This window comes from Canis aureus, chromosome 7, assembly GCF_053574225.1.
Source record: "Canis aureus isolate CA01 chromosome 7, VMU_Caureus_v.1.0, whole genome shotgun sequence".
Classification (NCBI taxonomy): Eukaryota; Metazoa; Chordata; class Mammalia; order Carnivora; family Canidae; genus Canis; species Canis aureus.
The window spans coordinates 67,071,537-67,095,640 of record NC_135617.1 but is presented as its reverse complement, the minus strand read 5'-3'; the positions used below and the strand labels follow the sequence as shown (position 1 = coordinate 67,095,640).

General features: G+C 40.7%; 1 protein-coding gene and 1 pseudogene across 6 annotated transcripts in view; one reads left to right on the top strand and one right to left on the bottom strand.

The window, feature by feature from the left end:
• Window positions 1–1,568: 1,568 nt before the first annotated feature.
• LOC144317612 (proteasome subunit alpha type-1 pseudogene) lies at window positions 1,569–2,487 on the bottom strand (annotated as a pseudogene).
• Window positions 2,488–3,559: 1,072 nt separating this feature from the next.
• KCTD20 (potassium channel tetramerization domain containing 20) overlaps window positions 3,560–24,104 on the top strand; it is a 38,272-nt gene continuing 17,727 nt past the window's right edge. The window contains exons 1-2 of one of the 6 annotated variants that reach the window (XM_077904246.1): window positions 3,570–3,655; window positions 5,603–5,800. Coding sequence is in view for 1 of the 6 variants with exons in the window: in XM_077904241.1 (XP_077760367.1) it covers window positions 5,771–5,800 (30 nt within the window). In the remaining 5 variants the exon portion in view is untranslated. Of the gene's footprint in view, window positions 3,656–3,757; window positions 3,910–3,954; window positions 4,083–5,602; window positions 5,801–24,104 lie in introns of those variants that run through there. The other 5 variants (XM_077904241.1, XM_077904242.1, XM_077904247.1 and 2 more) reach the window with 5 other exon arrangements.

Below are 24,104 nucleotides of genomic sequence, written 5' to 3'. Positions count from 1 at the left end.
ATTTGCTGGTAGTAAGTATCCTATTCAAGGAGACTTAACACAGTTAATCAGATGAACTGAACTGCCTTTTGAATCAGCCATTATGGCAGTGGAAAATTCCAGGTCTGCCAACTTGATATTTGAAAGGGTTTCAGCTTCAGATATAAATGCATCTGAGAGATTCCAGTTTGGAGATGCATTAACTTACAGGCGAATGATAAAAATCTGCACACACCGGTGCTTCCTGTGAATATACATTTCTCATACTTCATTCATCTCCTCAGTGTCTACCCTGAAAAAGTGCTAGATCTGATACGCTGTTCACTACATGAAAGTATAGACAAAAATAAAACAATTTAGTCTTAACTATTAATTAAAAGGCACAGTCATTAGCCTGACTGTCTGATCTTTGTGCCAGATTTTTGTGTATTACAAATCTGCAGAAAGAAAACTTTCCAGAAAGGAAGAATTTGCTTCAAGAACTATCCTGCAGGAATATCAAAAGGTTTTCCTCCTTTCCTTCTTTTTTGCCTCAGGCATAACATTGTACTTTATAGAAATGGAAATAAAGGTATTAATTTGGACAATCCTCTCTTTTTAATTAAAGATTTTATTTATTTATTAATGAAAGATACAGAGAGAGAGAGGCAGAGACATAGGCAGAGGAAGAAGCAGGCTCCCTGCGGGGAGCCCAATGTGGGACTCGATCCCAGGACCCCGGGATCATGACCTGAGCCAAAGGCAGCCACTCAACCGCGGAGCCACCCAGGCTTCCCAACAATCCTCTTTGACTGTAAAGTTTGGATCCTAAGATTCTCAAAGACCTCTAAAGTCAAATTACAATGAAAAAACATAGCTTCAGTTTTTTTAAATTAAAGTTGCTAATAATGCAATTTTGCCATACAAGTATCCAACAACCATTTGCAACCTGTTAGAATGAGAATCAAAACAATTTAATCATGTTCCTTCCACTTCAACTCTAATCCTGATCTTTGGCCTCAAATTAATTTCTAGAGACTTTTTTTAAAGATTTTATTTATTTATTTATTTATTTATTTATTTATTTATTTATTTATGAGAGATACAGAGAGAGAGAGAGAGAGGCAGAGACACAGGCAGAGGGAGAAGCAGGCTCCACACAGGGAGCCCAACGTGGGACTCAATCCCAGGACCCCAGGATCACGCCCTGGGCTAAAGGCGGCGCTAAACCGCTGAGCCACCAGGGCTGCCCCCTAGAGACTTTTCTAACAAAAAACTGGACTCAGAATTTTAAGAAATCATGCTATTAACTTACACGGTTTTCAACAATTTCATTATTTTTTTTTCCACAGGCAGGTGAAACAACTTTATTTCACAGTTGTCTTTAAAACCACAAAGACACTATGTTCTTCATATAAAAACATTAGTACAGATAACTATACTTTCTAGAAAATGATTATATAGACCCTCTCAAAGAAAAATGCACACCATTATATGGTTCAGACAAGTTACTTGGGAAAAACACATCTGGACCGATACCTAAAACATACCAGAAGACCACGCTGCATCTTTTGGTTCAAAGTATAGATTACTGTCATCAGTAAGGGCTCCTGCATTCTTACATATTTGATAATACACATATAGACTGGTTTGTGACTTAATGCTCCATTGGTTCATCAGCCTTTTCTGCAGGTTCATCAGCAGGTTGAGCAGGCTGTGCCTTTCTCTGTGGTCTTTCTTCAAGACCTTCCAGGAACGGAGATACATCATCATCATCATAAATTGTAAACTCCAAGTCTTTACCAACAATTCCAATGGAAACATTCTTTGTAGTTAGGTCCTGTTCTGCAGGAAGTGTCTCTCGTAAGGCACGCAGACCATGTTTAACCAGTTCATTCAAATTGCATTCCATAAACCCAGACATATGTCTCTCCAAGTAAGTAGGAGCTGATTGAAAACGGGCTCCAATGGACATGGCTCTACAGTCAAAATAGTTGGCAGATGGACAGGTTTGGAAAATGTGAGGGCCCATATCATCATAACCAGCAATAAACAGTCCAACACCATATGGTCTGCGGCCATACCGTTGTGTTGGTATCTGGGTCTTGCTTCCAATTAGAGATACAAGACGAGACACAGGAAGTGGTCTGTCAAATACAAATCTGGAATCCAAACACTCCTGGCGCATAAAATTACATAACAGTCTAGCATCAGCAGTAAGTCCCGCAATTGAGATACCAATATGGTTAGCAACATGAAGAATTTTCTTCTGTTGAGCTGCAAGCTCTGACTGTGCTCTCTTCAATGCAACCAACACTGCATGGGTTTTTGATTTCAGACCAAGTGTGGCTGAATCTTGTTTGACAGCTTCCATTGCATATTCAGTTTGATGAATCCTGCCCTGAGGGCTCCAAACAGTGACGTCATTGTCATACTGGTTGCGAAACATGGTTCCGGCGCGGGTCCCGCTGCGGCCTCCGGCAGAGGTGGCGGCTTCAGGAGCGAGCTCATTATTTTTTAAATATTTTATTTTTATTTATGAGAGAATGGTGGGGAGGGAAGGGCAGAGAGAGTAGCCCTTAGCCGGCTCTATCCCACCACCCTGAGGTCCCAACCTGAGCCGACACCGTGTCCCACGCTTAACCTACGGCGCCACCCAGGTGCCCTAGTTTTCAAAATTGTTATTTTAATTTTTATTTTAAAACAAAACTGCATAATCAGTACAACTTCATAACTTTTAAAAGTACAAAAGCCACTAGAAATCAGGACAATGAGGGCTGATACCGTTTCCTTCATATTTTCAGCACTCCTGTTCTAGGACAAGGACCGTGTGTTCATGTTTTTCGAGTGTTGAAATAGTTTACTCGTAACACGACCAGTTTTCCAATAATTCGCTTCCGGTTTATTTTAGACTTGTAATTCAACTTTGTTTGCTATACATAGCATGTGATTTCATGAGCTCAAAATCTGAGAAAAGTATAGGTTGTTGTTTTTTTTCCTCCTTTGGTCAGAATGCATTCCCAGGATAGGGGCTTCTAAGCAACACGTGTTTAAGGGGCTCCGTTATTCTACCTACCTACCTACTCCCTTCCCCAAGCTCCCAATCTTCTTTAAGCTTAGCTGTCCCGGGGGCTGCACGAGATTATTTTACAACTCAGGTAACTGCTAACTTTCCGTTTTCTTTTTTTAAAAGATTTTATTTATTCATGAGAGACACGCAGAGACACAGGCAGAGGGAGAAGCAGGCTCCATGCAGGGAGCCCGGGACCCCAGGATCACGCCCCGGGCCAAAGGCGGCGCTAAACCGCTGAGCCACCCGGGCTGCCCTAACTTTCCGTTTTCTACCTTTAACAATTGAAAGCGGGCATCCACAGCGCAGACCCCGCTCCGACCCGCCGAGCAGGTGCCGCTGCGTCCTCCCGGGTCGGTGGGCGGGGCGGCAAGGAGAGCGGGCACCTATCAGCGGCCGCCCCAGGCGGCGGGCCCGGACGGCCTTCCCGGCGTGCCCCGCGCGCCGAGGGGACTCTTAACGTGAAGCGCCGGGTGACTCAGCCGCGTGGCCGCGCCGGCCCGGGTGGGGGGCGTGGGGGGCGTGGGGGGCGCGCCGCTGCGGCACGGCGGCTCCTCGCGGCGACGTGTGCGCGCGCCTCCAGGGCGGGTTCGGGCCCGAGCGCGAGAGCGCGGCGGGGAGCGTCAGGTAAGCGGTGGCCGGGAGCCCGGAAGGGCGAGGGTGGCCGTGGGCAGCGCCCGGACTTGGCCTTTGTGTCAGGGCGGGGGCGTCTCCTCCGGCCGCCGCTCGTGCGGACCCCGCCGGCTCGGGCCCGGGTGGAAAGGCCGCGGGAGTAAAGTCGTCGCGCGGAGGCATGTCCGCGGCTGCGTGTGGGGCGCGGGTGTGCGTGCGGAGGCCGAAGTCTAGTAACCCGGACAGGGCTGTCCCCTCACAGGGAGACGGTAAACGCCGCGGGGCTGGGGGGCGACGTGTAACTCGTCGGTCTTCTGCAGGCCTGGGGTGTTTTCGTCCCGCCCGCGCGGCGGCGACGGCGACGGCGACCCCGGGCGGCTGTTGATAGCGCCTTTGCAGGCGCGTTTTCTGCCGGCAGTTACTGGAACTCCTTAGAAACCAGGTAGTTGATCGGACTTCTTGTCCAACTCTGGAGCGGAGAGCGCTCTCGCTCGCCTCCCCACCTCGGCTTCACAGTCCTTCGTGCCCCCCAAGATACTGCCTTTCGTTAGTGGCTCCGAGGGCACCAGAGCTGGGCAGAGCCTGAACCCGCGAGCTCCTTTTTTTTTTTTTCAAGTGAAACCCTATTTTTTTTTATAGTAGACAGCGACTTCGGGTTTACAAGCCTAGTTCTGCACTATCAAAAAAAAAAAAACAAAAACCCAGATCTCTTCTATTTTGGAGTTTGTGATTCTTTCTAAAAATTCCTGGGTTGAACCGGCATATTTTGTAAACAAGAAACCAGTGAACAAAAAAAAAAAGAAAGAAAGAAAGAAAGAAAGAAAAGAAACCAGTGAACAAACGAAACCCGGTAAACAAGGTCCTGGAGGAGCTGTTTAACCAGTTCCCAAAAAAACATTTTCCAAGCCCTTTCATTGGGCCCCTGTGAGCTGTTAGACAACTTAGCTGCAGCTGTTACCTGAGAAACAGGTATTGAGGGGTTTCAGTAATGGTCCCCAAAACAGAGTGGTGTAGTCCAATGTAATCCAGAAGCAAAAGAACCTCACTTCAATGCCTATCGCTGCCCCACCCCCATCCCCACCTGTCATTCTGGGGCAGTAGTTCTCAAACGTAAGTTTGCCCCTTAAAAAATGCCAATTTGATTCTAGAGATCTGTGATGGGTCCCTGAAACTGCATTTTAAGCAGGCACCCCCTTCCTTGGTGTGTTATACCACACTTTGAGAAACACCACCATAGGGCTGGCCTGAGAATCTCCAGAAGTGCCCAACTCCCGCATCCCTTGGTTGATTTACTGTCCCCTTCCCTCCAGCCAGCCATGAGCCAAGAAGCTGGCCTTGAGCTAGTGCTTTCTTGGACTCTGACACCAGGGTAGGAAATGACTTTCATACATATTCTGATCTTGCCTCGGTGGGTTAGAGATGGCCTGTGCCTATTAGTCTGTACTGTACTTCCAGTATCATGAGAATTTAAGCAGTGCCATTAGGTCACATCTTCCCATCCTAACTCAGTCTCAGTCTTCCCGTTAGAACCAGGGCAGCCAATGCTATGTAATTCCCATGGACTCGAGTCCTCAGATTTCATGGTACCTAGCGGTCCTGGTAGCATTTATGAGAGCTTTCAGTTTCGCTGAATACCAGTCACCGAATATCCTAGTAATGCCCTATTTTGTTGCAAAGCCTGTAGGGGGCCACTTTAGCAACAACATTGCAAAGATGGTACACAGTCACATTGCTCCCTTGACATGGAAACCAGAGCTGAATAACGTCTGCTGCTAAGAGCTTTTTCTATTTCCTAGTTCCTCTTCAAATAGATATGTAAGGGTGAGGTTAGATAGGCTGCTGGACTTTCCTGTTTTTGACATCTTTTTTTCTATATTAATCTTTTCCCGTTGGTTCACAAATGTCATATCTTTTCCTTCTGTGGCCCCAGACTTCCTATTTATTGTCTTGCCTCTCCCCCAGAATCTGAATGCCTGCCTCTCCTTGGCTAACTGGAGTAAAAAGTTGAGGGAAGTCGTTGGAATGTTGAATGACTTCTAGTAGGAAGACCCAGAATCATGGAAATATGAGGCTTAGAGATATAAGGAAACCTATTACAAATGTGTCTGGTGCAGTCCTCTCGTCTTTCAGATGAAGAATCTAGGAGATGAGATGGCAGAGGTGAGGATGCCTGGCTCCTAACCCAGTGTTCTTCCTGTTAAATCTTCTCAAGAAAAATGCTTCAGTGGGATCCCTGGGTGGCTCAGCGGTTGAGCACCTGCCTTTGCCTCAGGGCGTGATCCTGGAGTCCCGGATCGAGTCCCACATCAGGCTCCCTGCATGGAGCCTGCTTCTCCCTCTGCCTGTGTCTTTGCCTCTGTGTGTGTGTGTGTGTGTGTCTTTCATGAATAAATAAAAATCTTTAAGAAAAGGTTGAAAGAAATTCAGTTATAAGAAGATGACAGTGGAGAGACTTTTACATGACCACAAAAGCAGTATTTTCTAGAAAAATAGAGATTGAAGGAAAATGTAGGAGATTGAAGGACTCTGAAGCATGAAATAGGTAGTAAAAGTTTAAATAAGCAGATACCTTGTAATCCCAAGAGACATTGTGAACTTAAAATTTTTTAAAAATTCAGTAAAGGTTAAGATGAGTACCTTGGTGAATTTTTATTAAATATTAGGTGTTTGAGCAATATCCAGAATGTTGTTGTTTGTTTTGTTTTTAAAGATTTTATTTATTCATGAGTGACACAGGCAGAGGGAGAAGCAGGCTCCATACAGGGAGCCCGATGTGGGACTCTATCCCGGGACTCGGGGATCATGCCCTGGGCTGAAGGCAGACGGTAAACCGCTGAGCCACCCAGGCGACCCTGTACGTATTGTTTTGAGGTTGTTACATAACTATATTGTTGTCCATATCAAAGTTATTAGATATTCTGTGGAAGACAGAACATAAAACTGATCTAACTACTAATCTGATTTAATATATTTTCTTAGGAGAAATGAGATTAATGGGATACAAATGCATTTCTGAGATGTAGGCAGGAAAGAAGTATGGATGGAAAAAGAAGCTTTTGTTTTGTTCTTAGAGAGTGAGTGCACACGCACATACACATGTATGGGGGCAAAGGGAGAAGGAGAGAGAGAATCCTAATCATGCTGTATGCCCAGTGTGAAGCTGGACATGGGGCTCTATCTCATGACCCTGAGATCACGACGTGAACCAAAATCAAGAGTTTGATACTTGAGTGACTGAGTCCCAAGAGAACCTTTTGATATTTTTGCTTTTAGTCCCCAAATTAGACATTGTTGGATTCTCCTTGTATCTTGATGAAAGTAGAATTAGAGGAGTAAGGGCTAATGTACTAAATGCTTCTACATCCATTGTTTTATTTATTTCCATTATATAGCTGAGGAATCTAAGATACAAAGAGCTTAAGTTTGTTCAAAGTCATGCACCTAGTAAGTGGCAGAGCCACTGTTCAAACTTAAATCTGCATGCCCCCAAAGCTATTAAGATTTATGCTCAATAGTGCCCTCATTATACTTCATTGGGTTCAGAATGTGGGCATTGAGCCCAGCCTTTCCTGGGTTCAAATCCTGGCTCCTTTATTTACTAACTGGATAAAGTACTCCTCCGTTTCTATGTCTCTGAAATGGAGATTGTCATAGTTACCTACCTCAGAGGGCTGTTAGGGTCAAGTTAATTCACATAAAGTACTTAGAACTGTGCCTGACACAGTAAATTCTCAGGAAATGTTGGCTTTTTTTTTTTTTTTTTTTTAATCAAGATACTCTTTTCTTTAGATTCAGATGGTCCTTCCTACTGTTAAATTACTAAGGCATTATGATAAATATAGACAAACTATCTCTGTTCTTACTAAAACAGAGGGAGCCTTATTAAAATTTTGGAAAATACTGGGGTATAGTGCAAAGATCTGTAATTGGGACCAGAGGGTTTAGTTTCTGTTTGTTTCATAGAGAAGGTTGTACGAATCAGATGAAGTAACAAATACAAATGGAATTTTACATTTGTATAGCATATACAGTTATTAAAATTAGAGAGGAAAGTTGCAGTAAATTATTGATAAGATTTTTTTTTTGATAAGATTTTTAAAAGAAAGTTTGACTTCCTTAAAACAGCTAGTGATTTACAGTTCTATAGGAAGATCACAGTCCATACCATAAAACCACATAAGAGTCCTTCCATGTGTTTGTCCTACATCTCTTTTTTGGTGGTAGAGCCTGAAATTTATTTTTTTTTTTGCAGTTGTATCTGTTATATTAGTTTGCTAGGGCTGCCATAAAAAAAAAAAAAAAAAAGTATCACAGACTGTTAACTAACAGAAATTTATTTTCCTACAATTCCGAAGGCTGGAGGTCTGAGATCAAGATGTTGGCAGGATTGGTTTCTTCTGAGGCCTTCTTGCTTTGTTTATGTCCTCACTTCCTTTTCTTAAAAATTCTATTAGTTTAGGGCCTGCTCTAATGACTTCATTTAACCTTAATTACCTCTTTTAAAGTCCTTATTTCCAAACAGTCCCACTGAGGATTTAGGAGTTGGGATTTCAACATACAAATGTTGAAGGGAACACAATTTAGCTTATAACAGTCTGTTTAGGGGATTAAAAATTTTCTATTTAGAAAATTTTATTTTTTTTAGGAAATTTTAGGAAAATTTGTTTTTTATTTAGGAAATTCTGTGCCAGCTAATCTGAATGTTCCATTGCCCTTATTGTTGAGTGCCCTAGGTCTCAAGCAACATCCTTTATCCCCATGCCTGCCCTATCTTACCTTCCATCTGTTACTTAGAACCATGCTTGCTGTCGAGTACCCTAAGAAACACATCATGCCTCTGCATTAAGTCATTGCGTTTGGGTTTTTTTTTAAAGATTTATTTATGAGAGAACAGAGAGAGAAGGCGGCGGGGGGGGGGGGGGGGGTGGCAGCAGAAGGAGAAGCAGGCTCCATGCAGGGAGCCCGATGTGGAACTCGATCCTGGGACTCCGGGATCACCCCCTGGGCCGAAGGCAGGCACTTTAACTGCTGAGCCACCCAGGTGTCCCGTGTTTGGATATTTTAAATATATATATATTTATTTATTCATGAGAGACACAGAGAGAGAGGCAGAGACACAGGCAGAGGGAGGAGCAGGCTCCCTTTGGGGAGCCTGATGCAGGACTCCCCCAGGACCCCAGGATCACACCCTGAGCCAAAGGCAGATGCTCAACCACCGAGCCACCCAGGTGCCCCTGCATTTGGACTTAAAGCAAGAATCTGCTTGAGAAACTATACCATATATTTAATCTAATAAATTCCTAATTTATTTGGTAAGCATATTTCTTTCATCTAAATGGAAGAATTTCAAAATTTCTTATGTATTAATTTTTTTTAACTTTTAAAATTTGTTCTTAAACTGTTTTAAGCCTTTTTTCTTTTCTTTTTTTAAGATTTTATTTATTTATTCATGAGAGAGAGAGAGAGGCATAGACACAGGCAGAGGGAGAAGTAGGCTCCATGCAGGGAGTCCAACATGGGACTCCATCCCAGGACTCCAGGATCACACCCCGGGCTGAAGGCGGCCTTAAACCGCTACACCACTGGGGCTGCCCTAAGCCTTTTCTAAGAAAAAAAAAAAGGTTTTTTTTTTTTGTTGTTGTTGTTGTTTGAAAAAAAGTTCTCACATTTTCTTGAAGAGTTCTCTGTTTTAAGATACATTTTCCTCCCCCCCCCTTTTTTTTAAGATTTTATTCATTCACTCATGAAAGACACACAGGGGGGCAGGGGGGCAGAGACACAGGCAGAGGGAGAAGCAGGCTCCAAGCAGGGAGCTGGAGATGGGACTTGATCTCAGGTCTCCAGGATCACACCCTGGGCTGAAGGCAGCACTAAACTGCTGAGCCACTGGGGCTGCCCCTTTTTTCCCATTTTAAAAGTAATAACACTTTTATTTTAGGGACTTCGGAATATTCAATAAAATACAATTTAATGGGGTGCCTGAGTGGCTCAGTTGGTTAAACATCTGCCTTCAGCTCCTGTCATGATTCCAGAATCCTGGGATGGAGCCCCACATCAGGCTTCCTGATGAGTGGGGAGTCTGCTTCTGCCTCTCCCCCTGCTCATGATGTCTCTCACTCTTTCAAATAAATGAATAAAATCTTTACTTTTTTTTTTTTTTTTTTTTTTTTTTTATTTATTTATGATAGTCACAGAGAGAGAGAGAGGCAGAGACACAGGCAGAGGGAGAAGCAGGCTCCATGCACTGGGAGCCCGATGTGGGATTCGATCCTGGGTCTCCAGGATCGCGCCCTAGGCCGAAGGCAGGCGCCAAACCGCTGCGCCACCTAGGGATCCCTGAATAAAATCTTTAAAATAAAATACAATTAAACACACATGATAAGCCTACAATGGAGAATAATTAATATTATCAAACTTTTTTCTATGAATATTTCAATCTGCTTTTTTCAATCAATATTGTTCCATGCTACTTTAGTCATAATATAAAACTTATTTCTTTTTAGTCTTTGAATGTGAATTGTATTATAAGTTATATTAATTTTTTAGACTGTTAAACCAACTTTCCTCATAATATGTTACCCCTTTGGTTTTTTAATAATGTTTAGGATTTTTGTGCTTATGTTTATGAGAGAAAATAACCTCAGAAAATTAACTGGGGAAATATTCCTCCTTTTTCTGCTTTCAGAAAGAGTTTGTATAAGATTGATGTAATTTCTTCCTTAAAGATGTGGAAAAATTTGCTAGCCAAGCCATTTGGTCCTGGAGTTTTCTTTATGGAAAGGTTTTAATTATGGATTATGATTCTGTGTGTATGTATATGATAATATATGTATCTTCTATCTATAAATATACACACCTATATTATATATGTTAAGATATTTATCATAGGGAGTTGGCTTATAGAATCGTGGGGGCTGGACTAGACCATCAGGAAGGGCAGGTTGAAACTCTGGACAGGAGTTGAAGCTATAGTCCAAAGGTGAATTTTTTCTTTCCTAATAGAGAAACCTTAGTTCTGCTCTTAGAGCCTTTCAATTGACTGGATCAGGCCCACTCAGAATATCTAAAATTACCTTCCTTAATTAAAGTGATTATAGACTTTTAATCACATCTACCACACTTTCACAGTAACACCTAGATTAGTGTTTGAACTGTGACTGTAACTTAAGCAAGTTTACATATGAAACTGACCATCATAGCTTCTCTCCAGTCTTCAAGACTTGGCTACTTTACTTGTCTGATGCCTTCAAGCAATTGTCTTTTTCTGTTTTGCCCATTTTTCTGAAGGATGTATTATTCTAGGGGATAGACTAAAACCAAACATGGAAGTTATGGTGGGTCTGGGGAAGAAGACAAACTTGGGTTCAACTCGAAAAAAGAGAAATTTTCCCCCAAGGATTGCTATTCAACGATTGAGTGAATGAGCAAAACAAGAGACTCTTATTTTTGAATGTTTTTAGGTAGGCTGGACTAAACTGGTAGAAGTGTTTTTGTAGTCCTAGGTGGAAGGTTATTGGAGTCCAGATTTTTTTGAGAGTCATGATTGGTAAAATTGTGGGGGAGGAAATTGGGAGCCTATCATAAGCTTGCCAGTATCTTAGCACATTAAAAACAAAAACAAAACAAAAAAACAAACCTGGCCATCATTTTCTGTTACCATTATTTCATAAAAGAAAAGACATTTAATATCAAAAAAGAAAGGTATAATTTAGGTACAAAGGACTGCCCTTCCCAAGAAAGCACTACACCTATACCATAATTCTTTAGTTAACATTTTAATATTTTTGGAATTATGGGGTATCTTAAAATCATGTATATATCTAATACACTAGTACTTTTTCCTACAAAGCTGTTATTATTAGATTGATGATGTCTCCATCAATGTCCAGTGTCTTTGAACTGGAATGACTTGTCTGTTTATGTGTATATTGCATTGTCCTCATTTCTGCTAAGAATTCAGTGGAAACTTTTGACACTAATGGTACTGGTCCTTGAAGCAAGCATCTTCTGACAATGATTTTTGGATTGTCTCCAAAATTTTCAGCATCTTCTGTAGCTACAGTACTGATCCATGGATCTGTCTCCAGAGACCTTCAGATCTTTCTTGCCATATGTACATCTAGCTTTTTTTTTCTAAAATGACCTGCTATGTTAACTAGTACTTTTTTTTTTTTTAAGATTTTATTTATTTATTCATGTGAGACACACAGAGAGGCAGACACGTAGTCAGAGGGAGAAAGAGTCTCACTGCAGGGTGCCTGGTGCAGAGCTCGATCCCAGGACCCCAGGATCATGACCTGAGCCAAAGGCCGATGGTCAACCATTGAGTCATCCAGGTGCCCCATTTTTAAATTTTTTAATTGCACTGCCTTGCACTATACCTTTTAAGACACTATTACTAATAGTATATCCCTTGGAGATTTCCTGGAAGTTTGCCAAAGTAATCTTTGTGTATCTCTTCCTTTAAAGGTTTTCAGGTTTTTAACAAGCAGAAGAGTGTCTTGGACATTAGGAACATCACCCTGGAGATTATATAATATGTTGACTGGCTTCTTAGTAGTCATAAGCTTTGCCTGGTCTATTATGTGCCTTGGGTCGTTCTTAGCATAATGTTGTCACTAACATGAATAGAACTAGTTGAATCCAATCAAAAGATCGAAACAGCTGTGTGGAAATTATAAAATTTCATCTACACCGTTTTTTAGGTAATAAAGTTGAAAGTTGAAGCAGAATTAGGTAAGATCTTTGAACTCGGAATTCACATTGTAAAATCGACCCTCCACATGGAGTTAATTGATTTAGAAATCCTTTTATAGCAACTATTTAAACCAAAAAGGTGCTGAGTATGCCCATTATTGGCACAGAAAAGCTGTGTGCCCAGGCTACAGATCTTGGGCTTGAAATAATTCCAAACCTCTGTGACTTAAGTAGAAATTGTGAGGTAAATCAGACCTATAACACAGCATGATGGGTAACATAGATAGTGAAGCCAGAAGCCTGGGTTTGAAGCTTGGCTCCACTATTTATTAGCTGTGTGACTGAGAACTTTCCTTAACCTCTTTCTTCCTCTGTTTACTCACCTATAAAATGAGGGTAATAATGGCACCTACTTTGTAAAGTTTTAACATTTATAAAGTACTTAGAACCATATGTGGCACATGATATGTGTGAATAAAGTTTATGGCCATCTGTACTTAAGATGTAGGATTTGTAGTAATTTGACATATTGAACAATCTCAGCTGATTCATTTGTGATTGTAATGTAGAATGTGTTCTTGAGTAATTAGTTGGGCTTTAGATTTGATTACTAGTTTAAGAATATAAGATAACTTTGCTGTTTGAAAGAGTTGCAATATTTAAGAACTTCTTGAGATACACTAGATTCATCAGTTTAACTTTTTTTAGGATCTACCAGTTTCTTTTCATTGCTTAAAGATTTGCTTGGTATGCAGTTGAAGTGCTAAAACAAGAAAAGAGAATATATTAAGACTATAGGTATAGTTTGAAATATTTGATAGAAATACCAAACTTAGGGGCACATGGGTGGCTCAGTCAGTTAAGGTCTGCCTTTCACTCAGGTCATGATCCCAGGATCCTGGGATTGAGCCCCATGTGGGGAAATCCCTGCTCAGCGGGGAGCCTGCTTCTCTCCCTCTCCCTCTGCCTGCTGCTCTGCCTACTTGTATTCTCTCTCTCTCTGTCAAATAAATAAAATCCTAAAAAAAGAAATACCAAACTTAGGATAGTGGTTATAGAGGATTCAACTATATTATCATGTTTTTTGTTTTAAACTGGGTGGTAAGTATAAAAGTTTTTATTGTTTAAATCTTTTTTTTTCAAGTACAGTAGTTTTTTAATTAATTTGAAAAATGTGTAAAAGAAACTGATTAAGGGCAGTCTTAGTTTTAAATTGGACACAAGGTCTTAAATCTTAATTTAAATCCAAGTAATTATAATATAGTCTCTGTGAACAAAACCTGTTCTTGGACATAAGTAATCACAAAAAGTACTAGAGGCAGTAAATTGGGAATGTCAAGTAGAAAAGACAAGAAATAGTGTCCAAGCAATTATGATCTTTCACTACTGTCATTGTGCTTTTATCTGCCAGCCTTTTAACCTGTCCTCAGCAATTCATAGGGAAGAAGGAAAGAAAGGGGAAGTGGAATTAGAGCTCCAGCCTTTCTGTGGAATTGGAATGTCCTCTTCTCTCTTGCATCTCTTCTCTCATTGTGGCTTTCTTCCAAGATAGAAAAAAATGAGGAACAGAGGTGGTTGTGCCAATAGACATCTTTGAATTTTATGCCTTCCCCAACTTGTTTTTTGCCTTAAATTCTATTTTGTAGGCTATTAATATATTTTCACCATCTCTCTTTTGGGTGAGTTTCTTTTTCCATCCTTTGCCCGTTTTTCTGTTGTTAGTTTCATGCATTCTCATAAGCCCTCACTGAATATTGTGATAATAACTCTGTGTAGCCTGTTGCAAATACATTTTTCAAATCTATTTTTATAGCATCCCTTGTCATACAAAAATTTTTAGTTTTTTGTTTTGGGGGTGGGGAGTTTTGGAGTCAAATTTGTCTTTTTTCTTTTAGCTTTTGGGTTTTGGGTCCTGATTAAAAAGGCCTGCCTCTCTTGGGGCGCCTGGGTGGCTCAATGTGTTAAAGTCTGCCTTCTGCTCAGGTCATGATCTCTGGGATCAGGCCCTGTGTTGTGCTCCCTGCTCAGCAGGGAGTCTCCTTCTCCCTCTTCATCTGCCCTTCCCTCTTTTCTGCTACCGCACTCACACTCTCTCAAATGAATAAATAAAATCTTTTAAAAAAAAAATTAAAAAGGTCTCTCTATCCCAAGATTGTAAGTCTCCTAGAATATTCTTTAAAAAGAATATTGCTGTGATTCAGTCTCTCATCCATGAAATGAAAAGTTATACTAAATCATTTGTTCCTAAACATCATCAGTCTACAGGATCACCTGAGGAGCTTATTAAAAATTCATTCTCTCTCTTTTTTTTTTAAAGGTTTTATTTATTTATTCATGAGAGACACAGAGAAAGAGAGAGAGAGGCAGAGACACAGGCAGAGGGAGAAGCAGGCTCCACACAGGGAGCCAGATGTGAGACTCGATCCTGCAACTCCAAGATTACGCCCTGGGCTGAAGGCAGGTGCTAAACCGCTGAGCCACCCAGGGATCCCCTAAACATTCATTCTCAGATCCTACCCCAATCAGAATCTTTGCGGAATGGAGCCCAAGAATATGTTTTTAACCAGTTCTTCTGAGTGATACTGATTATCAACTAGACTTGAGAACTACTGGAAATATAATCACCCTAAGGTCTCTTTTTCTAAAATATTACTTTTCTGTATTATGTAACTCTTGTGTTTGGAGTTTTCTTAACAACTAGACTATAAGCTCTTTGAATGTAGGCAGGACTATGTCTTACGTACTACCCTTCTTGCCATTAACCTATTGAGATCCTATTACTTCACTCTTGGACAGTTCTAATAGCCTCTTCTTTTAATTATTCCAGTCTGTCTGTGGCTGTATTTATCTTGAAGCATTCATCTTCAAACATTTTGAACATGAGCCTTTTTTTTTTTTAAAGATTTTATTATTTATTTGACAGCACAAGCAGGGGGCATGGGAGAGGGAGAAGCAGGCTCCCCACTGAGCAGAGATCACAATGATGCAATGCAGGGCTTGATCCCAGGACCCCGGGATCATGACCTGAGCTGAAGTCAAGACACTTTACTGACTGAGCCACCCAGGCACCTGAATATGAACTTTCTATATGTAAAAACATTGGCTATAGGACAAAATTCTAACTGTTTTACTTTGTAATTCAAGGCCTCCATAAGCTGGTTCCATCTTGTTTTTTAATTTTATCTGCCCCCAGGACTGTTGTGTATACTCATCTAAGTTATACATTGTACAGTTCCTTAAATGATGGTATACATGGGGTTTCCTGGAGTTGTATGATATGATGATGACCCTGGTTTCTCCCATCCTTTTGCATTAACCCTTTACTCTAGCCTGATTGGTCTTCTACCCCACCCCCCTTATATATAGTAATAAAGCTTTATTCACTCTTACTTTCCTGCCTGTTATATGTCGTATACGCTATCTAGCATGCTCTTTCTTCTTTTCTCTATCAAAGTTCTACATGTTAACATCTACAGAGTGGAGTATTACATAGTAATAAAGAGAATGAGGATGGTTTCTAATCACTCTTTTGGCGTAAATTCCAGTTTAGTAAAAATAGCCAAAGATAGGAGGATTAGATAATAGCGTTCCATCTTCTGTATAAGAAAAAGGAATTTTGAATCTATCTGTATATACACATTTTATGCTTATTTCTTCAAAAAGAAATATGAAGGGTAAATAAATTAATAAAACTGGTTGTGGGGAATAGATGGGGAAAGATTGGAGGGAAAAGGGAAGGGAAAGATACTTCTCTGAGCATTCTTTTCTTTTTTAATTACGATTCATCCATTTATTCTGCAGGTATGGAGGCAGAGGGGGAGGGAGACAGAGAATCTCAAGCAGACTTCCTGCTGAGCTTGGAGCCCCACATAGGGCTCCATCTTATGCCCCCAAGACCAGGACCTGAACTGAAATCAAAAGTCAGATGCCCACATGACTAAGCCACCTAGGTGCCCCATAACACCTGGACTTTTGAACCATGTAAAGGTTTTACATAGTAAGTATAAAGAGAAATGAACCTAACCTACAGGAGGATATATAGAGGAAAAATAAGTTGAACATAGCATACTGATAGTACATCCCTAGTAGGGTATACTTTAAGGACAAAAAGAGCTGCCCCCTAATATGTACTTAAAATTTAGTATATTCTTTATTGTAAGTAATAATATAGATGTTATAATTTTGTTTTTTTAAAGATTTTATTTTTTATTCATGAGAGACACAGAGAGGCAGAGACACAGGCAGAGGGAGAAGCAGGCTCCATGCAGGGAGCCTGATGCAAGACTCGATCCCAGGACCCCAGGATCACACCCTGGGCTGAAGGCAGGCACTAAACCACTGAACCACCCAGGTGTCCCTAGATGTTATAAATTTGAACTAGTTTATGAACCAAGATTTTCATTGTGAGGGAAAAGATATATAAGGAAAAACTATAGTGTTGAATTAGAGTTGAAAATATCAGTATGGGGGGCCTGGGTGGCTCAGTTGGTTAAGTGTCTGCCTTTGGCTCAAGTCATGATCTCAAGGTCCTAGAATCAAGCCCTGCTTTGGGCTCCTTGCTCAGCAGGGAGTCTGCTTCTTCCTCTCCTCCTCCTCCCCCCCCGATTGTACTCTCTCTCTCTCAAATAAATAAAAATTTTAAAAAAAGAAGAAAATATCAGTATAAACTCATAATTGTTAAAAAAAAAAAAGTCACAAAGTTTGTCTATTAAAATAGCTTAGAAGTAGTGACATTCCTGTAACTATGAGGACAACTAGTGCTCAGATCTTGATTTATAAATGCCATTGCCCACTAGAAGAAACAGAGGCTCCAGGGAGAAGTGGCTGATTCCAGGTCTGGGGCAGAGATGGCAAAAGGTGAGCTTAGAGAAATCTTATGTCAACAAATAGCCTCAAAAGCAAATAGAATTGTGTGAAAATGACACAGATGATAACTTGAAGAGAATCCCACTGGCAATATTTGGAATAGTTTGAACCAAAAATTGGGGACAATTTGAAAAAAAAGTTATGGTAATGGATTATTATACTAGATTAAAACAAATGAGTTCACAATGATACTTAAGGAGAAATAAGGGAAGGGTGAAAAAATAGTTCTACTTCATGGAATACTGCTATATTGTAGATGTAGGAAGAATTACACAATTAGAAAGCCATCATTTTACAGTCTGAAATGTAATAACTGATGCAGGCAAGAATCCTCAGTAGATTGCCAAAACCACAGGGTAAGATTATTAACTTCTCTCTTTACAATGGAGAGAGATATAGAGTCACCATTTAGCTGAGTCATCAAACTTATCTCCTGTAGTGGGGTAACCTGGCATTATGTGCCCCTAATGTAATGGTGTTTGGAAGGGTACAACTGCCATCTATGTTGTATTCTAGTTTAGACGCAAAATTTTTTACTCATTTGGAAACAATCAGATCCAGTATGTTGGAACTGACCTAGACTCTTTTAAAATGTCAGTTTCAGGGGTGCCTAGGTGGCTATCAGTTGAGCTTCCAACTCTTCATTTTGGCCCAGGTCATGAGATTTTGAGATGGAACCCTGTACTCCCTATAGAGTGCTCAGTAAGAAGTCTACTTCTCTCCCTCTCTGTACTCTCTTTCAGCTCTCTCTGTAAAATAAATTAAAAATAAGTAAAATGTCAATTTCATTTTTTTTAAATGGAGGGAGGGAATATGCAAAATTAAAAGATTCAGAACAACCAAATGCAAGGAATGGGCCTTGATTGAATTATGGATCCCCAAAAAGGCTGTAAAAGAAAATATGAAGCCAAATTAATAAATTTAATTATAGATTATATGTTGAGATTATAGAATTGTTCATTTTCTTAGATGAAAATGGTACTGTAGCATTTTGTAGGAGAATGTTGTGATTCTTAGACTATGTATACTGAAGTATTAGGATTATCAAATGTGATACCTAACAGGTGATTTGGAAAATTGTGGAGGAGGAAGCATAAGCACAGACAAATGAGACAGGATGATCACTGGTAAGTCTGAGGGGTACATATGAGGGTACTGATTGTAATGATTTTTCCATTTTCCTGTAGATATGAAAAGTTTCAAAATAAAAAATTGAGGATCCCTGGGTGGCACAGCGGTTTGGCGCCTGCCTTCGGCCCAGGGCGCAATCCTGGAGGCCCGGGATCGAGTCCCACGTCGGGCTCCCGGTGCGTGGAGCCTGCTTCTCTCTCTGCCTGTGTCTCTGCCTCTCTCTCTCTCTCTGTGTGTGACTATCATAAATAAATAAAAAATTATTAAAAAAATAAATAAATAAATAAAAAATTGGGGAGAAAAAAATCTTATCTTCAGAGCCCAGCACAGATTTTTTTCTGATGAAGACTTTGTTTTCCTAGCCACACTAGCTCGAGATGATTTTCTCATATAAATTTTTTTTAAGACTTTATTTTGTTTTATCTTATTTTGTTTTATTTTATTTTTTTATTTTATTATTTTATTTATTTGTTTGTTTGTTTGTTTGTTTGTTTGTTTGTTTATGATAGTCACAGAGAGAGAGAGGCAGAGACACAGGCAGAGGGAGAAGCAGGCTCCATGCACCGGGAGCCCGACGTGGGATTCGATCCCGGGTCTCCAGGATCACGTCCTGGGCCAAAGGCAGGTGCCAAACCACTGCGCCACCCAGGGATCCCTCTTGTATAAATTTTTATGACTTTTTCTCTTACGATCCCCAAAACTAAATGCACATGGGAGCTGCCTGAGGAGTTGACTTTAAAAAAAAAAAATTACAAACTGCTGGATCCCACTGTGAGCCTATGGCAACTACTGTGGGAGGATAGACCTGAGAATCGAACTGGTGTTTTTAGAACCACTTATTCTGTATATATTACTTTATTTATCTTTTTCACATATCCCCACCTAAACAGCCCAACCCTGAAGTTGTTACTCAATACTTTGTGTCCCTCATTGCTGGCACACAATATTATGTATGTTCCACAAAGTAGATGTTTGGTAAATATATGCTGACTATATATGTTGACTAATAGGTAGATAATCTGAAGAGATTACCAGAAACTTCTCACATTTTGAGAGCTTAAAAAAGAAACATAGCTGATAAAAGTTTTTAGTCAAGACAAAAGATTCATTAGAAGGCTGTGTAATTTTGGGGCACTTGACTGGCTCAGTTGGTAGATAACACAACTCTTGGTCTCAGGGTCATTATTTCAAGCCCCACATTGGCCATGGAGCCTACTTTCAAAAAAAGAAGCTGTGTAGTTTTTAGGTCTAAAATTACAGGTTTGGTTTACAGAAATAACATGTCTTATCAGTAAATGTTTGAAATTAAGACTTAACAGTGGTATCATAACTAAATTTTTTTTTTTTTTTAATGATAGTCACAGAGAGAGAGAGAGAGAGGCAGAGACACAGGCAGAGGTAGAAGCAGGCTCCATGCAGGGAGCCCGACGTGGGACCTGATCCCAGGTCTCCAGGATCACACCCCGGGCTGCAGGCAACGCTAAACCGCTGCGCCACCAAGGCTGCCCCATAACTAAATTTTATTATCTCTGCAGACGAACATATTCAGAATCCAGTAGTTATTCTTAACATTAAAAAATACAGATACAGGGCAGCCCCGCTGGCACAGTGGTTTAGCACCGCCTGCGGCCCAGGGCGTGATCCTGGAGTCCTGGGATCGAGTCCCACATCGGGCTCCCTTCATGGAGCCTTCTTCTCCTCTGCCTGTGTCTCTGCCTCTCTCTCTCTCTGCCTCTCTCTCTCTCGCTCTGTGTCTCTCATGAATAAAATAAAATCTTTAAAAAAAATAAAAAATACAAATACACAGAGATAATAGAAGGTTGTTGGTATTGGAGCTGAGATGAGGGATGATATGGTAGGTGGGTAATGCAAAAAAGAAACAAGCAAAGATTAAAAAATGTTTTTGAGTATGATTGAAATATGATTTTTTTATAAGCTTGAAGCCAAAAAGAAAAGCTTGAAGCTAGATTTGAATATATGAATAGTAACAGCTAACAGTTTCTTCAGTTTCTTCTTCATATGCCGGAGATTGTGCATGATCTGAAGTATTCGTAATCCTTCTTCCAAATAGATATTACTTCAGGCTCCCTGCCAGGATCCTGCTTCTCCCTCTGCCTGTGTCTCTGCCTCTCTCTGGGTGTCTCTCATGAATACATAAATAAAATCTTTTAAACAAACAAAAAAAGACAAACAAAGGGGCGCCTGGATGGCTCAGTGGTTGAGCATCTGCCTTTGGCCCAGGGCATGATCCCGGGGTCCTGGGATCGAGTCCCACATCAGGCTCCCCGCAGGGATCCTGCTTCTTCCTCTGCCTGTGTCTCTGCTCTCTCTCTCTCTCTCTCTCTGTGTCTCTCATGAATAAATAAATCTTTTAAAAAATTTTTTTGACTAAACACTGTCTCAACAATAAACAGCAAAATCACTCTAGTATTAATAGTTTCAATCACCCACACATATTTTTAATATTCCATTGGAATGAGTTAATGGCAGTAATCTTTTCAGGTAAAGCGAAGTTTTACTTCCTATAATAAAAGTTGGAACAAATGGGTGCCAGGCTGGCTCAGTTGGTAGAGCATGCAACTCTTGGGGCTGTTAGTTTAAGTCCCACATTGGGTATAGAGATTGCTTACAAAATAAAATCTTTACAAACAAAGCTACAGTTTGGGTAACAAACTGTTACAGGGAATCTGTGTACAACTGCTATCCATTAAATGTAATGTTCTTATCACAGTAATTCTAAACTAATAAAACATGTTATTCATTGCAGAAAAAAATGTAAGGAAAAGTTAGGCAACTGAGGCAAAAAATACTATGTGGAATTCCAAAAATAGTACAGGGTGTTGTCTTACTGAATCGAAATGAGAAAGGCGAGCAGCCCAGGTGGCTCAGCGGTTTAGCGCCTTCAGCCCAGGGTGTGATCCTGGAGACTCGGGATCGAGTCCCACATCGGGCTCCCTGCATGGAGCCTGCTTCTCCCTCTGCCTCTCTCTCTCTCTGTGTCTCTTGTGAATAAATAAATAAAATCTTTAAAAAAATAAAAAGACATGTTTAAAAAAAAAGAGAAAGGTGGCTCAAGTCAGAACCAGACAATAGTCAGAACATAATAAACATTCAGAAGTGGAGGATAAGCATGATGTGCTTAGAGAGCTAAATAAGTACTGAGCAGTTGTATAAGAGAAATTGACACATCTCCAAGTTTATCTCGTGTCTTTTGTATGTTGTCTCATGATTTTTGAGAGCTTTTGTCTCATGATTTTTGAGAGCTTTTCCATGCATCCTGTTTGAGACAGGTTTGTCTGACTTGGTAACGGCAGATATCTTCCTCTATTTTCATAGATGAAAACATTGAAGCTTAAAGAATGTTTTGGTGACATGGCTAGTTAATAATGAAGCCAAAGCCAGAAGCTGCTTTGCTTTAGTCTAGTGGGTGGTCTTGTAATCATATGTTGTTTTCTCAGACTTCCAGGGAGATGAGAGCAGTCCTGGGAAACATCCAGTGATTCTGGTCAAGCCTGACAAACTTGATATGAATAAATCTCTATTACCTAATACCTGCCCAGTGTGGTTGTTTTTCCCCACCCACCCAGAATTTAAGGCTTTTTTTTTTTTTTTAAGATTTTATTTATTTATTTATGAGAGACACAGAAAGAGAGGCAGAGACTTAGGCAGAGGGAGAAGCAGGCTCCATGCAGGGAGCCCAATGCGGGACTCCATCCAGGGACTCCAGGATCATGCCGTGAGCTAAAGTCAGGCACCAACTGGCTGAGCCACCCAGGTGTCCCTACTTTTAAGGCTCTTGAAGGTGAAATTTTTGATGAAAAAAATGATGTTAATTTACTACATTAAAATGAATATCAAAAAATGAGTTATATTTGTATTTCACTCATCAGAATAGCAAAGATGAAGAAAACTGAAACACTAGCAAGAGTTCTGGAAAGTGAATGCCCCATGTTGCTGGAAAGATTTTATTTATTTTTTTTAAGATTTTATTTATTTGGCAGATAGCACAAGCAGGGGGAATGGCAGAGAGAGAGGGATAAGCAGACACTACCCCCACCCCTTCCCACCCTCCCTGAGCAGGGAGCCCAATGTGGGGCTTGATCCTAGGAACCCGTGGTCATGACCTGAGCCAAAGGTAGATGTTCAACTAACTGAGCCACCCAGGTGCCCCTAGAGATACTTTAAATGGGTATATTTATAGAGGATAATCTGGCAGTATCTATCAAAACTTAAAAATTATTTACCTTTTTTTTTAAAAGATTATATTTATTCATGAGAGAGAGACAGAGACACAAGCAGAGAGAGAAGCAGGCTCCATGCAGGGAGCCCGACGTGGGACTCGATCCCGGGACTCAGGGATCACACCCTGGGCTAAAGGCAGCACTAAACCACTGAGCCACGGGGGCTGCCCTGTTTACCTTTTTCATTATCAGTTTTACTTCTAAGAGTTTATTCCAAGGATATAATGGGGAGATGCCCAAAGTTATAATAATACGTGCAAAGATTTCACCACAGCTTTATTGTTTTTTTTGTTTTTGTTTTTTGTTGTTTTTTTTTTTTAGATTTTGTTTATTTTAGAGCAGGAGGCAGGGGCAAAGGGAGAGGAAGAGAATCTTCAGCAGACTCCCTGCTGAGTGAGGAGCCGGCGACACGGGGCTCAGTCCCAGGACCCTGAGCTCATGACCTGAGTCAAAATCGAGAGTCTGATGCTTTGGGCCCCTGGGTAGCTCAGTCAGTTAAGCATCTGTCATTGGCTCAGATCAAGCCCCTCATTGGGCTCCCTGCTCGGTGGGGAATCTGCTTCTCCCTTTGCCCCCTCACCCATCTCCCCTCATGCACTCTCACGCTCTCTCTCTCTGAAATAAATAAAATCTTAAAAAAAAAAAAAAAAAAAAAAAAAGTCTGACACTTAACCAACCAGGCCACCTAGGTGCCCCAGCTTTGTTGATTTTTCAAGTATCTTTCTATATTGACTGCTTTTTTTTTTTTCAGTGAGTACATATTGCTTTTATAAGCAGTAAAATACTAATAATGCTTATTTTATGGAAGAATATAACCATGCTATCACAGGATTCTTACTGCCGTAACCCCTACATGTTAAGAATAGCAGCAGTGACACTACTGGCTTTCTCTTTCATTTGTGACAAACAATAGAAGGAATAACTTCTAGAGTCAGTAATGGATTAAAGGCAAGATGGTTTGCAGGAAACACTGTGACTGAATGGAAAGAATACAGGAATCCAGGGACCTAATTCTGGAATCTACCTTTGCCTTTTAGCTAGAGTTATGATTTGGAGAAAGTTGCTAACCTCTCTAAAGCTTAATTCCCACCCCCACCCCCACCCCCACCCCCGATTTGAGTGAGGATAATTAAAGTATCCCTCCTGGAGTTGTTTCAGTAGCAAATAAGATTAGGTTGGTAAAATCTCTTTGTAGACTCTCTGGTTTAGGAATAGAACAGTAATCACTATACATGCCAAGCATTGTACTAAGCACTTTAAATGTATTACCTCATTTAATCCTTATATCAGCTTTGTGTAATTAATAGTTATTTCCTTTCTGACAAGTGAGAAAGTTGAGACACAGACTTATAGGGCCTGCACAGGGCCATGTTATAAAAGTTAGAGCCATGATAAAAGATCATACGTGGGGGGGAAGTGTGGCAGGAGAGCTCTAAGAAGTGATTCATGTCTCACCAGTCTGCCAGAGTTCAAGGAAGCACGTGTGTAGGGGGGACCCAGTAGAAATAATTTACTAACAAGGGTCTCAT